The 16,517-nt window shown below is 35.4% G+C and overlaps 3 protein-coding genes across 5 annotated transcripts in view; 1 reads left to right on the top strand and 2 right to left on the bottom strand.

Moving 5' to 3' along the window:
* Positions 1-931: 931 nt before the first annotated feature.
* Positions 932-6,736, top strand: LOC109237454. Its single transcript, XM_019403764.1, has 6 exons — positions 932-1,069; positions 2,462-4,021; positions 4,098-4,176; positions 5,103-5,545; positions 5,870-5,968; positions 6,084-6,736. Exons 2-6 carry the CDS (start codon positions 2,576-2,578, stop codon positions 6,252-6,254), a joined length of 2,238 nt encoding a protein of 745 aa, XP_019259309.1. The 5' UTR covers positions 932-1,069; positions 2,462-2,575; the 3' UTR covers positions 6,255-6,736.
* A 1,113-nt stretch (positions 6,737-7,849) lies between these two features.
* LOC109237447 (transcription repressor OFP7-like) lies at positions 7,850-8,671 on the bottom strand. Its single transcript, XM_019403755.1, has one exon. The coding sequence runs from the start codon at positions 8,669-8,671 to the stop codon at positions 7,850-7,852; it is 822 nt and encodes a 273-aa protein (XP_019259300.1).
* Positions 8,672-12,684: 4,013 nt separating this feature from the next.
* Positions 12,685-16,517, bottom strand: part of LOC109237453 (polyadenylate-binding protein-interacting protein 6) — a 5,162-nt gene continuing 1,329 nt past the window's right edge. Inside the window, exons 2-3 of one of the 3 annotated variants that reach the window (XM_019403762.1) lie at positions 14,301-14,728; positions 12,685-13,127 (exon numbers count right to left, since the gene is read on the bottom strand). In XM_019403762.1, the coding sequence (XP_019259307.1) occupies positions 12,984-13,127; positions 14,301-14,705 (549 nt within the window). In that variant the 5' untranslated portion in view covers positions 14,706-14,728 and the 3' untranslated portion in view covers positions 12,685-12,983. Of the gene's footprint in view, positions 13,155-13,459; positions 14,220-14,300; positions 14,729-16,517 lie in introns of those variants that run through there. The other 2 variants (XM_019403761.1, XM_019403763.1) reach the window with 2 other exon arrangements.

The following is a 16,517-nucleotide window of genomic DNA, read 5'->3' as shown; positions in this document are numbered from 1 at the left end:
TATGAACACTAATGGGGAGTCGAGGGTGATGGTAATTGAGCATTTGCAAAATTTTTCAATGTATATTTCTTGAACATCCAGTCATGTTCATAAATTAAGCTGTAGTACGAGGATGATCGTCATGCTATATCAACATTGCCAGTTTAAAGAAAGAGACGGGAGGAATATATGACAGCCTATGTCTAAGAATATGAGAGAATACGACTTATTGGAGAAGTTGACTATAATAAATACTTCATTAAGTTTATTGTAAGAAATAGTGAAGTCTAGCAAGAAAAAATTGACGATGAATGATATTTATGTGATAGAATAAATAGGAGAATCAATGTATATATTTAATGGTGGAAGAAATAGGAAGAAGAAGGTGATGAACTATAAGAGAATTTTGTTTGCTTAAAAAAAATGGTTGTGTGAGAGTTTTGGATGTTGGAGTATTTTGAAAAGTTAGAGGAGAAAGAAATGGAAGATGGAGAGGAAGAAGGATAGACTAAGGAAAAAAGTATTTTTGTTTATGGGTTTGGATGCGGGTAGATTTATTTTAATTCAAGGTGGTTTTAAGTTAGATCAATGAGATGATGACATGTGAAAATTAATTATTTTTCTATTTTCACTAAACGTGGCTGTTAGTCATAAGGGTAGTGTTGAGCCAAAAAAAGCGGTAAGGATAAATTATATAAAATAGGTGGACAGAGGATATTATTGTACCAACTTCAATAGTCTAGGGGCAGTTTTGGCTCTTTTCCGTTTTAATAAACTAAAGTTTAAATGTGCTTAGCCATTATTACAAGGACTAAAGTCGAAAGTTTATCAACAATTGAGGGACCAAAAGTGCAAATATCACAAAAAAGAAAAAAAAAGACAAAAGGAAAATAGGCAGGTACCAAGTCAGCGGAATCTTAAAGCCCAATATAAAAGTACAAAGCCCTACTCCAGTTCCCGCCAATAATGTTGGCGCGTTTTCACATTCAGCAATATCCTTATATTTCACTAATTTACCCGGGAAATTTCAGTCCCTCATCGTTCTCCTCAACTTTCTTCTGTCACTCTCGAACCAGCGATTCAGAATCAGGTGAGCTCAATTTTGCTATCTGTTTATTCCCAGATCTGTTTTCTGGAGCTGTTGATTTGTCTCTCTGTTAAAGCATTCTTTGTTTATTCTACAATTAATTAAAACATGAGATTTATTTCAATATATTTGCTTTTTAGGGATTTCATAGATCCCATTTTCATTTACTATTTCTGCCTCCGATCAAGATTCTATATTTTTGGATCTTCGACTTGTATGCACGGATAGATCCAGTTTACCTTATTGATTGAAAAAATTGTGTTGGGAATATATGTTAAATGAATCATGTTTATATATACGCATTTGTTTTTACTTGGAAACATGTGGTTAAATTAATTTATTTGGTTAAAAAATGTGTTTTAAGTGATTAATTTCAGATATTCCTAGCTTAGTTTATTGGGCATTTGATAATGTACTATCTTTCAGATTTTGTTTAGCCAAATTGAGATCTAGTTTTCATAATTACAAGTGTTATAGGTAAAAAAGTGCTAATTGACTATTTGTGCTTGAGCTAAGGCTGTGAGGTAGAAACTTTCTCTTATCTTTCAGTCTTGTCAAGAGAAAACATATAGGGCTGTGAGGTAGAAAATTGTTTCACAGACTTTGTATATGCATAGGTGGAGCCACATTTTAACTTTATGGGTTCAGGAGAACTTACGTGCTAATAACTGGATTCTAGATTTAATATTTGTACATATTTAATGAATCTCTTTACACAAATACATTGTTTGAGCAAAAGCTACTTGGTGTGGCGGAACATGTAATCAACGCGGCATAAATTTGGCATCTCATTGTCCCACTTTTCCCAGTGGTTTCTTCTGTCACTTCCTGCCCCCACTTTGCTTTTTTTTGCAAATGCCATTGTCTTATTTGTGTGACGTTGCTTAACTTTTCTGTAATTTACTAGCTGTGAAATTTTGCTTTCCTTTTTATTTGTCTTTCCGATTCAGCTCCACGTGAATTGAAATACTGAGCTAAGAAAATCTTTCTTAATGTGAAGACTTAGTTTTATGATTTTTGGACCTCACCTTATTAGACATTACTAACCAGAAAGTAATGTGAAATTGGTTAAAGCTCTTGGTAAGAGTGGCATTTCCTTTTCAGTTCTTGGGGTTGGTCGACATCTTGATCTTTACTTAGTGGAAGACGTGACACTGTTGTTTCCTACTACAGTTCCATCATTTGTTGAACTACTCTGCATTATTGTATAGGTTTGGGTTCATTTCTCCATGTATTTCAACATACTTTTTTTTTTGCTTGAACTGTTTTTCCATGTTTATAAGAGCATCAATATGAGATAATAATGAAGTGTTTGACTTTTTAGACATCCCAAAATAGGTTTTTTGCCCAAATGAGGTTATCTGAGTAAAATTATAAGGTTTCTTTCTTCTGCAGTATTTGGAAGACTGGTGGCATCTTGGAGATATAGTCAGGGTAGAGTTACTACACCTTGATAAGCATTTGCATTTCCACCAATAGTTCATGAACTCGAGCCAAACCTGTTAGACAATGGAGCGAAGGAGTGGCAACTACTTGCATAATATCCAGGTTGTGAGAAGAGGTTTGATAGTAAAGGTCCATAATGTAGATTCTCATGGAAAGCCTGATCTGACGATCAAGAAGTTAAAAGACATCTGTGATACTGAAAATGCTAGACTCGGGGGTTCACATGTTAAGTGTGAAAGTGAATGTTTTCCAGTAGTAGACAGAACATTAAAGACAATAGAACCTGAAAATAACAAATTTGGTTGCCTTGCTGATGATGAGGTGAGCAGTCAGTCAGCTGATTATAATTCTGGAGAAATAACACTGAAACAACTAAAGGAGAGCTGCAAGTCCAAGAAAAGGAAATTTGCTACTCCAAGTCCTATTTCTACAAGTCCAAAGCAGGCTGACAGATGTTATCAGCCAGAAGAAGATGACGATCTAAAAGTACCCCTTAGTCATTTGAAGCTGGGAATTTCCAAGAAAGCAAATCGTAAAAGAAGGTGCACCAACAGAAATCTCTTCGCATCCCCAAACAAACCTGTATCAATTGAAGTTGAAGTGGTCCTGGAGCCTGAAGTTTCTCCACAGCTCAGAACTGATTTACCTGAAGTGCCAGAGCCCATAGCTGAGACTTCAGAATCTGAGTTTTCAATGTCCCGCTCAGATTCTTCCAATTGCCCCTCTAATATCTGGATGGATAGCAAACCTAATTCTGATGCAACTACGTGTAGTGAATTATCAGACGTAGTTGACTCCGAGGAAAAGATACCTGTTTCATTTGCAGAAGAGCAGAAACTCTGTACTCTTAATCAGATTTCCAATGATCAGTTCGAACATGTGGATCCTAAATATATTTACTCAGCTAGTGAAGCGCTAGCAGAGGTAAATAATCAGGAGGACAGATGTTATACAGAAAACAGTCAAAAAGAGTTGTTTGCTCCATCAAGATCTACAGAAATAGTAGCAACAGCAAACGATCAGAGTTTAGGCATGTATGACTGCCTCAGGAATTGTTCTGATATGGATAAGAGTTCCGGTCAGAGTACCAACAATGTTGGGATTCACATTCCTGAGGCAATGATACCTAATGGCACTGACAGTGCTGGTCTTCATTATGCAGATGATGTTTGCATGTCTGGAGATGGAGATAAGGAAGTTTTGCTCTCAAATCAGGAATTTTGTTCAGTCGATGACCCCGTTGATAAGTGTATCTTATCGTGTAATTTGCAAACTTGCTCGGGCAGCGACAATAGTTTGCCATTCGTAGACGACATAAATGACAAGGAGCAGCTAACAGAGTGCTGCCTTACAGGAAATTGCTTGGATGATGAAAATCAGCCTCTGAAATCTTCAAGTATTTGTGAGGAAAAAGATTTGACGTTAACCAGTCAATCTCAGAATGCTTTGGATCAGATCTCAGCGTCCGAGCTGTCACAGCCTCCTGAGAGACTTCTATCAACACGAAAGGTTAGGGGTGTTTGCTGAAGATAATTTGCTTTATTTGTATTTCTTGAAGTATATTAAACTATATAATCTTATGCAGGCTATTTCTCCGTGCTCTCAAGAGCGACTTTGTCTGGCTATGAACTCCATAGAATTAATCGATGACCTGGAGAACTATAGTAAGTCATATATGAAATTAGGCTTTTCATCATAAGTTGGACAGACTTCATGTTTTTTATCACTTTTCTATATAATTCAACTGATGTATATGCATAGCAATTCCAAGCACAGTTGATGTGTTGCTTCACATTTCTTCACTGATAAATCGATGTCAGTTGAGATCAGAGAAACAACTGAACAGTGCTTCAACTTAATTCAAAGTTCATTTTAGCTGTTTCATCTTAAGAGTTCTGGTGGTTGCTTCTTTGGTTGAGCCCAGGAACCAATAACCAAATGACAAATCAAACAGATATTTGTGAATTTTATCTTTGGTTCTAAAGGTTTTACTTTAGACACAGATTTGTCTTCATTTACAAGCCTTTTGATTTACAGTAAATCAGACAAATTAAATAATTTGCAAATTATATATTATCCAGCGTATATGTGTTGACAAATGAAGATAACAGGCTATTATTAAAAAAAGAAGAAAATGACTTACTTCTTGTCAGACTTATGTTTTAGAGTGCCTTCTTGCTTTGACTCTAGTATCATATCAAATATTAACTGATGGGTGGAAAACTTCTGCTTTTAGCTCGTATCGCGCAACATGAAGAAATGAGTAAGTTTCTAATTTGCCAGTTGAAATAAAAGAACTTGTCAAATGAACGATAAACTCTTGGTTTCATACTTCAACTTTGAAAGTTATTAAATTCCTTAAGGTTATCCACCACACATGTTATTCTGGACTTAATTCCAATCAATCCATAGAATGAGAGTGACCACAGAAGCTTGGATTGAAATTCCTGGTTCTCTTACTCTTAATGATGGTGTCCTTTGTATTGCTTGTAATAAGGATAATATTTTTCTTCCTAAATGTTCTGAACTGCCTCAGAACATGAGAGTGCCACAGAAGCTGACTTATTTTTTCTTGGTTAAATTCTTTCAGAATGTAAAGAGAAGCTCACTTTTGGGAATGAGAATTCTGAAGGATCACGCCTTGCTGATGCTAGCACAACTAAAGATTCCGAAGGATCTGCACGGCTTAAGAAGGTTAAAGTTTTTATAGGTCCCAAGCAGATCGCTAGGAGATGGAAGACTGAAAGACGAGGTTCCCCTCCAAAAGGCAATCTACAAAAACAGAGTTCCCCTCCGAAAGGCAATCTGGAAGGTCCTCGTCTTTCTCGTTCTCTACCTCAACTTAACACTGGGTGCACCTCTATCACACGTTGTTCAGAGAGTGCTATAGCATTTTCACAGAGGCAGATGCATGACATGGAATCTCTAGCATTGAAGCTTATGTCTGAATTGAAGTCCATGAAGGATATGGTAGAAGAAAAATTGCTCTTTGAATCATATCGCACCAGTTCTTTGAAGAATGATGCTGATGAGGTATGTTCTTCCAGATATACTGGCATATCTGAGGTGCATTGTTGAGTTAAACGACCAAAGTAATTCATAGTTATGTCTGATATAGCAAATGATACTTTTCATTTTAAATTTTCAAGTACTAGTGATGTTTCATTTTCCAAGACCTCATCTAACAATTGAAAATATATCAATTTGATCTTTATTTCAGTTATATGAGGAATGGTCATAACTTGAAATAGGCATTGTGACACACGAGGAAAAGGCTACATTAGAATGACATGCTTAGACGAATTGCATGTCATGTAAGTATATCATTCTCAACCTCTAGTATCTTATGTTTGACAGGTGAAGATTGCCATAAAAAGTGCAACAAAAGTCGAAGAGACAACACGAAAGTGGTTGTCAATGATGACTAGGGACTGCACCAGATTCTGTAAAATCATGGTTGGTACCATTCATTTTCTGTTATTCATAGTTGCTCTATCTTCGAACTTTTCCAATGTTTGAATATGGACTTCATAACTCATTATTTTAGTCATATTGTTTTTCTGTGATATAGAAATTGAGTCAAAATGGTGCTGCTGTTTCCAAGAATACAGTCCACAGGGAGGGAAGGAAAATTTCTTTTGCTGATGAAGCTGGTGGTATGCTCTGTCATGTCAGCTATTTTGAGGATCCAGAGCTAACTCTGGAATCTGATAGCGACAAACAAGAAGACCTGATTCTATGAGAAGTTTTGTTAGCCTCTTAGTAACAATCAACGGACTTTTCTCTTACTTCACATAGCTTTTTGTTTCCGTGATTACTGGAAGTTCTCTAAAAGTATGAAAACCAGGAACACTTTGTACCATTTATATGGGTGTGCTTAGATTCTTGCGACCCATCAGCCTACTTTACCAAAGAGGTGGCAGCAGTGGAACTACCTCAGCCCAGACCTACTTTAACAGCCCACAAGGCTTTGCCCAGATTAATATGAAGCTCAAGTGAAATCAAGGAAAGTGATATATTTCTCGATGATTCCCCTAGATCAACATCTGAGGCCTCTACGTGCAGCCAGCTTTTGCAGGATTTTTCAATATTCCTGCTCTACAAATGGATTATGGTGTATCTTGCTGGTTGATTGTGTCCAATAATGTAACATGAAATATTATTGTCCATTGTGCAGAACCTAATACATTTTAATATTGATTCTGCTTCGTGCTTCAGATCAAATGACTTTTAATATATGATTCTGCTTTGTACTTTAGGTCAAATGATGGTTAGCCTGAGTCCCCAAATGCATGGTTCAAGTGGTATTAGTTTGACCAAAAACATGGATTTTGGTTTAACTAATCAAACATATAAAAAATGAGGGCAAATCTTTGTTAACAACAATATCCTTGAAAGAAATCCTAGTAGTATATCGAATGGCGCGCAGATCTGTTCTAATAGGAGTGACTGCAATAGTCGAGGGTCAAGAATCAAAATAGGAATAATGCAATGGCATTTATAAATGCGAAAGAGTCACCAAGACAAGATGGAAGTAATGATCTTAGCCAAAAAGTTATGTTTGTATCCTTGTAAAATCTGATCCTCTCCTTTAAAGTCAACAAGTATTTTACAAATGAATCTCCTACGTCCCCTATCATTGTGTTTCTTTCTATTTATATGGAACATGTTCCAAAAAATTCTAATAGTACAAGTACAGAGAATATCCAGTAGAGTATTCTTTTTTATATCCTATGTTAAAACTGATTGTTATAATCCTGTCAAGGGTGCTCGACCTCGAACTCGGTCCTTGATGACTCTTCGGCTTCAGCCCTCGTTAACTCTTCGACCACGATCTTCAGAGTTGATTAGATCGCCTCGACCCTTGGCGGCCTGGGATACTTTACCGACGTCGTTTTGACTTATATTCTAGAGATAGATTTTGACCCATACAGTATTCTCGTCATTATTATCTCAATAAAAGACAGTTCGCATGTGATGGAAAGGTTCTTTGGCAAATTAAAACTAAAGCTGGATAATAAATCAATTACTTTTACCAATTCAAAAGCCATAAAAAGGAACATAATTAGCTTTATAGAACTTGGAGGGCCATGAATTTTTTTTGCTAGAGTAATCTTAGCGATAGTGTAAAAGATCTTTACATTATCATTGTATATAACATGAATCATAATACAACTATTACAAAAATAGCAAAGCACAATAACCAGATTACACGACCATACGAAAAGTTATGATTAAACAAATGAAAAAATAACATGTGATGTGATTCTCCTTATGTAATTTTAGGAAGTTGAACTTGAAACCAACATGATGCTATATTATTGTTCATTGAAATCTTCAAAGTTTTAAATCCACAGACTTTGAAGATTTACCAAACAACTCCTCCCAAATCTCAGCGAAAGCTTCAACAATAATTGCATGATGTTGTCTTGAATTAAGACTCAGAAAACAAAGCAAAAGCTGTTCCAAATCCTCTGCTTCAAACATCTGTTTCTCTATTATCATTTCCTTCATTGAATTCTTGAAATCTTCATAAGGATCTGCTGATTTTTTCACTATTGCAAAACTCTCATTCACTTTCCCATCAGCCATACATGGCATCAGTTTATCTATAACAGATGCTTTTGTTGTAGTAATCTTCTGATAATCAGAATCTTTAAAACTATTCGAAATGTAACGTTTGATCCTACTTACTTTCGCGTTGTTATTCTTTTTCCTCCTTCTGATTCCGGTTAAAGGGTCTATCGGATAATCAACGTCGAATGAAGATTCATCATTAGGCTTCTTATTACTACATTCACTGCACCAGCCACTATCAGTAGAGGCAAAACTCATATTATTCAACCTACTATTTGTTGACTCATTTATTCTACTATTCCTCATTCTCAAGATCATGTTGTTATTGTCATGATCAGAATAATCAGAAATCGGCGAATTATATGTTTTTTGTGTCAAGTTGTGATCTTTTATGAATTGTTTAAGAGAAGGGTGATATGGGGTTGTAGGAGGGACTGGAAATGGTGAAATATCAAGATTATAGGCAGGGGAAATTTTGTATAGTGAAGATGGCATTGGACTTTTAGGCATATAAGAAGCTTTCTTGGATTGACAAAAGCTAAAAGAAGGCATAGAAAGCTTGAGTTTGAAACGCTTTGTCATTTTAAAAGAAAATGCCAGAACCAAAATATGTTATTACTATGGGCGCGCATGTACAATTACAGGCGGAATGTTCAGTACCGATTAACTCTATGAGTTTGGAGTTCAAGAATATGGTGTTGTTTTATATGAGAAAATTGAGGAGGAGAAATGGCCGGCTTTTGGCCAGATGATAATAGGCTAATCTTTTAATAAGATTAATTTTTCCCCTTATATTAGAAGTTTTATGACTGACTAAATCTGAGTGAGGTAATGACATTCAGATGTGAAAGCTACATATAAATTCCCTTGAGATATTAATCCTAGATATAGAGGAAATGGTCTCAAGTAGTTTTTTATGTAATGTTAATTCTTGATGTATGACATCAAAGGTTTTTATCTCTCTCTTGTATTTTATCTTTCATGATATAGTCAAAGCTCTCTATAACAGTCTCGTTTGTTTCAGATTTTTTTGGTTATTATAGCGAAGTGTTACTATAAAGAACATAAATTATAACTTAACATGGAAATTGGTTTAAAAAAAACTTGGTTTATATGGTGAATGGTTGTTACATAGTGATGTTGTAATAGAGAGGTCTGACTGTAATTTGGATTCAACTGCCATGACATTGCAATCTACGGTCAAACCTCTCTATAACAGCCTCGTTTGTTCAAGATTTTTTTGGCTGTTATAGCGAAGTGCTGCTATAAAGAACATATATTATAACTTAGCACGAAAATTGGTTCCAAAAAAAATTTGGCTTTTATAATGAATGACTGTTATATAGTAATGCTGTTATAAAAAGGTCTAACAGTATTATTTAACTGTCCAGAATGTTTTTTTCATGCTTTTAATTATTTCAAATGTTTACCCTCTTTTTGGTCTGACAAAATTCATTTTGTAGGAAAATAATTTTCATGAGGAAGCCGGTTTTTTGGTGTTGGCTACCACGAGAAATATTTTCCTTCGTCATGACTAAGGAGGAAAAGAGCGGCTATAAGTCATTTTCTTTACAATTATCTTAACTTTTGACCTTATATTACTTGTTCCAATTAACACTAAGACATTATTATTAATTTTTAGGAGTTTTTAATTAAAAAATTATTCAATTTGCTAATATTATTATTAATTTTTAAGAAGTATGTATTTTTTTCGAGAAATATATTTTAGTGACACATCAAACACCAAAAGAACATTTGCCAACGAAAATGACTTTCGTCATACCAAACACACTCTTAATTTAATGACATTAGATTTTTCCTTAATATCAAATGCCAAAAAGAAATAAAAAATGAAGCAAACTTTGCCAACTATTGCCAGCAAGCTCCAGAATTATATCAGTATATTTTTCTTGGTTAATTTTTATTTTTGATATAAAAGGTTGTTAGTTAGTTATCCAAAAAAGGAGTTTACGTAGAAAAATCATCCTACTATTTTTGCTAAACAAATGCTGAAAATGTATCCAGCTGTGAGTTGAAGAATTCCTTGCTGTCCTGTAAGATTAATAATCGCGGGGCGAGAACAACATTAGCGTACATGTCAACGCAGCGGAAGAATTGTTGAACTCACCACCGAAACAATTGCCCCAAACCGAGTTTTGAGTCACTAGGAAACAAAGTTAATCTTCCACCAATTAGATGCCCTTGCTTGTGTGTGCTTTTCGTTGGGAGAAGAAGAGATTCAGAGAAAGTTCTTACGTTAGAGAAAAAACTTACGCATACTTGTTCTATGTTATCTCCTTCATATAAATAGGCAGAGAAAATAGCGGTTGAGGAAGAAACCCACCACTCACCCACGTTCAGTTTAGTGGAGAGGTTGTGGTCTAGTGGTAACTTCCCTTAACCTCTCTCCCTTATCTCTCCTAAACGGGTCGGGTCAGCCCACATGGAGCGACCCATGACCCATAATCCAACACTTATAATTAGCCACCAATGAAATTTGGCAAGTATAAATTATACTTACAAAAGAAAGACTGAATCATAAAAAAGGAAGTCTATATAAATGCAAAGATATAAATAAGCTCCTTGAAAGAAAAATAGTAAAGCTATTGAACCTTGAGGAGGAAAAGAAAAGAGAATAAGAAATACTAACCTTTGATTTGTCCGACACATATTACACAGGCATCTGGTTTACTTCATTCGCCGTCAACATCACCTGCTTCTTCCCCATTTTTTCCATAAAACTTTTGAGCTAAAGAAAAACACAAGAAATATCAAAAGAAAAATTAAACCCATTGATAATTGAGATTTTTTGCATTATACACCTACATGTATATGGTAAATGTTATAAATGAAACATCATAGATTTTCTCCACACAACTTTGAAAAGGTGCAAGTTGTGACTTTTATGATAAGAACAACTGATTTTTCAAAGTCTTCTTCATAAATATCCTAAAGTATTGTTGTTCTTCAATCAGCTCCGGTGACGTTTGAATATTTTATGTGTGTTTGACATTAGATTAGTATCTATTTGTGAATATTTCTCAGAATTGTAAGAGTCAACAAATATAATGGTTCCTCGTACATTTGTATTCAATGGTTTGAGTTAATCATTTAGCCGTTTTATTTCTTTAATTGAATTAATTAATCAATCATTGTGGGAATTAAACTGAAGAGTAAAACGATCATATAGAGAGTAAATTTAGAGGGTAGTTTGGTCATTCAATTTCTAAAGGATATTTTGGTAAAATAACATCACACTAATATTTTCATGCTTATAAAATAGTATATGATATATGATATGATGATTATATCCTGATATATAACTAGATTTATTGTTATTGATTATTTTCTTTTGGTGTTTTATTGTTATTTTAGGATATTGAATTTTCAATTGTATTAACTAGCATGAGCAAAAGGTGTAGAGTTTTAACGGGGAAAATTGAATAAAAAAGACGAACTAATAAAAAATAAGACCAGTAAATTAAAAAATTAATCCAAAAATCTCATATAGTTGCTCCTCATGGCCTAATTTCAGCGCCAACTAAAAAATTTGGGGTTTTAAGTAGACACTTCGAGGCACTTTAAATAGGAAACAATATAATTCAAAAGGGAAATAGCAACAACCAATAGTTTAAGTACAAAAATTACAAACGCCGATAATTTAGAGGACTTATACCTAAACAACAACAATAATAACCCAGTAAAATTCTACTAATGGGGTCTGAGGAGGATAGTGTGTACGCAGACCTTACCTCTACCCTGAAGGAGTAGAGAGGATGTTTCCAAAAGACCATCGGCTCAAGAAAACAAAAGTACAAAAGGAGACAATATTAGTATCACTACAGAAATCATAGGAAAAATAGGAACAACATGAAATGCAGAAAAAAGATACAAAGCAAAAGCGATAGCTAGTAAATAGATCTTGAATTGGAAAGCGAAACAGTAAGACACAACATTACCACTAGTTATCTTAGACAAAAAACCTGCCAAACTAATCCCACAATGGTACGAAGTAAGGTAAGATTCAACCACCTCCTAACCTACAACCCTAATACATCTTTCCTATCAAGTTAAATAATACCTAAACCTTAAAATAAATTGTACGTAACCTACTACAAGAAGTTAAATTGCGCCAAGGTGAACTTTTATGGTGTTAATGTATGCAGCTTAAATCCATACTAAATAAGGGATAAGACATGGCGAATTTCCCTAAATGTGACATCTTTATCGCAATTTCCCCTTCTATTCTTAAATTTCCATCTTAGCGAATCAACCTAAGCGCAGCATTTAGTAAAAATCAATTACAAATTGCGAAACAACTACATCCTATAATCGTATTCCAAATTACACGGAAACTCGGCAACACCACATATGATCGAACATGAGTAAAGAACAATTTAGATTAGACGAGTAGTACGGCCAACGACCCCTGCCAATTGTTTAGCCTGGCAAATATCTGCACTCAGACCTCATTCCAAAATTGCACCATCAACTCATCACAAAATACATATTCCAAAGAAAGAAGTTAGTGAAAAAGAAGGAAGCTTTTTCTCGTCAGATTTTGACGATGGCCAAAGCTAACAACATTTTGAACATATGTTTGCATGTCAATTTCAATTGCACAAGAAACAAACATCCACATGCTGGGAAATCATTCTTTTCCTGTAGATATTAGACTGTCAGGAAAAATTTCAGATCACTAGTTTATCAAGTGAAGAGCTTGAATCCACCACTGAGAGACATACAAGTATAAGAAGGCAACCTATACAATGATAGGGAGAGATGTATCTATGAAAATTTTCAACCAAAAAGACATTTTTCTTTAGAATCCACACTTCCATATCTACAGCAAGACATAGAAAAACTGCTCATAACAAACTTCAGCACAACCACCTTAACTGCCTGGAGCTGAGTCTGATAAACCGGATGACGAAGCAACTGTAACAGTTTCACCTACCACCGTCTTCAATTTCTGAGATGAACTATCGCCCAAGAACCCAGAGTCCGACACGTCACCAATGTCAAGAGTGTCTGGAAGCTTTTCAGAAAAATCACCAGAGTAAAGCTTTAAGAAGAAAGAGAACAATTTCCATCAGAACCATGAAGTTAAAGAACCTGAAATGAATTCTATATCGGCACTATGAAATATCTACTAGATGGAAATTAAAGGGGCGCAACCTTGAAATGGCGCCTTTCCTACCACACTGCCTAGCCTTGCACAATACATTAGTTCCTGTTTCAGAATAGCTTAACAGAAATAACAGCTGGCCCGGTAACTAAAGTATCATTATTTTCCCTCAGCTGCAGTGCTGCACTAAGGATAGAAAAGATATGCTCCCTTCTTTGCATCTGCCCACCCACCCCACCCCGGTTTAAAAGACTAAAAGAGCACATACTTCCCTAACTACAGAAACTCCTACATTAAAAGCCACAAACTTACTTATGCCTTCCGAATGTTATGCATTTCACATGCTTGTCTATTTCGCGGCCAAAGAGAGAGAGAGAGAGAGAGAGAGAGAGAGAGAGAGAGAGAGAGATGAAGCAGGAACCATGGGAGAAATTTGTAGAGTGCAACATGTAGAGACTCCCAAGTCCCTACGACTAAGAGACTAAGACAATAAACCCACCAAAGGAATCCAGAAGAACAAAAGTGTAAATTAGGAAGATTTAACGTACCAAAGAACTATTTGCCCTCTTTCCCCAAAACATAGTTCCAAAGAAATCCAGAAGAACGACAGTACAAATTAGGAAGATTTAATGTACCAAAGAACTATTTGCCCTCTTTCCCCAAAACAATTTCGTGAGAAAGACAACTTAATTACTGTTAGCAGCAATTTCTAACCGTAGATAGATCATTAGGCTTATTTGATGAGGCAAAACAGCATATAAAGGAAGAGAGTTGAAGGAACATTATTTATGAAAGAACATAGTTATTTCCAACAACACAAAGCTTTTGCAAGTCCTTGTTGGAAGAGGCAAGTAAACGCTTTTCCTAGTCTTTCAAATTATGTTTCACTTTTTAAAGGCTGTCCAATCTTCATCCAGAATATTGTTCATAATTTATTGGCAAGGTATGATAATAGCATGAAGAACTGCCTGGACGCGATGAAGGTATGCTTCCGTAATGAAACTACATCAGAACAAGAACAAACTTTTAATGCCATGAAAAACACAATCTACTTATATCAGATTTCAAACATAGAAAATTCACCTCAAGCTGATTCAGCATGTCAACAGCAGCATCAAGGTCACATTTGTTTGCTAAATAAACCTCAGAAAGCGATTCATCCGACATGCCAGGAAAAGTCATCTGAAGATAAGCCAAATCCATGTCGGATTCCTCGTCCAGAACTTGTTTAACCATAGCTCCTGCAGGACTATGTGATGGTGAGCCATAAGCTGAATAGTCTTTCAGTTTGTACTGATCAGCAGTTTGGTGAGTCTGCTGTTGACTTCCACCTGCTGTGACACCAGGTGCCAACCAAACAGCCTCACTTCCACTCTTGAACTCTTTTGGAGAAAATCTAGCTTCTTTGTTTCCATCAGGTGCCCCTCTTCTCGAAATAGGCACATAAGATTCTGCATAAGGATTCAGAGTTGATGTTCCTGTCTTCATTGGTGCAGTGCATATAGAGCTCACTGTTGAAAAAAAGGTAAGAACTAAGAAGGATAAGCAACATTGACAACGGATATCCCAAACATATAGGGAAAAACTAATTATTACTTTTGACTTCTTTTTACATATGGATATGAGCTGGATTCAGACTGCAGGAGGCTATTATTCTGTTCAGGGAGAGTAATTTTACTCATAAAGGTATCTAAAATTAAACACAAGAATAAGGTAATATTAAAAAGGGTAGTACTCCTCAGCATAGCTGAAATGAGCTTCTGACACAAACAGAAATGCGAATTTGGCACCACAGATTAACTAAGTCATCAATAATATTTTAATCTATTAGCAGAGTCGAACTCTGGTTCCCCCTTCCTTTGCCCAGATAAAAATTGAGCTAGATCGAAGACATGCAATTAAAAGGAAAACATCTTCTCCGCTTCTCTCCCCTCTTCACTATTTCAACACCTTAGTAGAAATATGCCTGTTGGTCGCTGAAGCCTGTCATGAGCCCATAGATTTATGGTTACACTTCACTTGGCATCTCTGCAACACTCTACTTCACAGAAGTTCTGTTCAATAAAATGCTTCGGAAATTTTATTTCACGTTTAATTTCTCAGATAATTATAGTACTGAACTTATATGTATTAAGCGTGTGCTTCATTTCACGCTTTTCTCTTTAAGTCACATGGACTTTGCCGCTTTTTTTCGCTTTCAGCTTTTTAAAACACTGATCTTTCTTCATTTATCCTAGCTCAAGCCAGAGTTATGAAAGCAAATCTCAAAACTAGTCCTACATCTCCACCAAGTATCCACTATTCACCTATCAGATCCAAAGATTGAGAAAAAGCTCAAGCAGATAAGAATACCGAAAATTCAAGACAGCAAGATCCAATCTGCAATAGTTGACTAGATATAAGTTACAAAGGGATAGACTGGACGCATCCTAAACCAAATAAGAGAAAATCAAATTAAATAAGAGGTTAATAACAAAATCACTTCATTCTATCGGGGGTGGGGTGGGGGGACTTGTTTCTTTGTTTCCAAGAAGTTTAGTCTTATTTAAGAAAGGAAGAAGAAGGAAACTGCACTCTCATGTCTTAATAGACATAGTCCAGGTTACGAAGTAGATGCTTTGAAGAGTTTCTACCAACACTTATATAACTGATGATGGTCATCATCATACAACCAAGCGCAATTCACTCAGCCACTTATATGCAAAACTCAAAAAAGAAAAATACAACTTATTCATTTGTTTACTAAGGGAAATTTGTAGCCTATCCAAGTTCTTCAAATACTTTTGTGGAGTTCCTAAACAAACTTAACTGCACTTTCTCTAGACAACAGCACTTAGGGTATATCTTTGGATTTCACTCACCAAATAAAGAACATCAGGCCAATTCAGATGCTAAAAAAAATTGGAGAAGGGGACACATAGGGTTCTCTTTTGTGGAGATATTTTTTCTGATTTAGGTTTCCAACTCATGGTTTTCTTTTTTCTTGATAAAAAGCAATGCATCTAGTTCTGAAAAAGCAGTTACTCACATTCCTCACTGGAAACATGAGCAATAAATGACAAACGCATCTAATTCAAGAAAGGAACTTACACGTTTCTCACTAATTTGCTTAGCCGATAAAAAGATGCATCTAATTAGAGAAAAGCACTTACTCCGGAAAAAAATGGATCAAACAATAAAATACAATACAGAATTAGTCCCTGCATGAAGACACTTTGTTATGTTCAGAAGTTTGCATTTTACCTCTAATCCTAATCAACTATTTCACAGAGAAAGAAATTTTAACTTTGTTTTGCTTAT

Source organism: Nicotiana attenuata, unplaced genomic scaffold (assembly GCF_001879085.1).
Source record: "Nicotiana attenuata strain UT unplaced genomic scaffold, NIATTr2, whole genome shotgun sequence".
In the NCBI taxonomy this organism is placed as follows: Eukaryota; Viridiplantae; Streptophyta; class Magnoliopsida; order Solanales; family Solanaceae; genus Nicotiana; species Nicotiana attenuata.
The sequence above is the reverse complement of the archived record's forward strand: the minus strand, read 5'-3'. Positions and strand labels throughout refer to the sequence as shown.

Bases quoted from the DNA above. Each gene is read 5' to 3' on its own strand.
- LOC109237454 (XM_019403764.1), top strand. From the start codon at position 2,576: ATGGAGCGAAGGAGTGGCAACTACTTGCATAATATCCAGGTTGTGAGA. The intron at 4,022-4,097 runs GTTAGGGGTGTT...AATCTTATGCAG, and splicing joins GACTTCTATCAACACGAAAG to GCTATTTCTCCGTGCTCTCA. The intron at 4,177-5,102 runs GTAAGTCATATA...AAATTCTTTCAG, and splicing joins CGATGACCTGGAGAACTATA to AATGTAAAGAGAAGCTCACT.
- LOC109237447 (XM_019403755.1), bottom strand. From the start codon at position 8,671: ATGACAAAGCGTTTCAAACTCAAGCTTTCTATGCCTTCTTTTAGCTTT.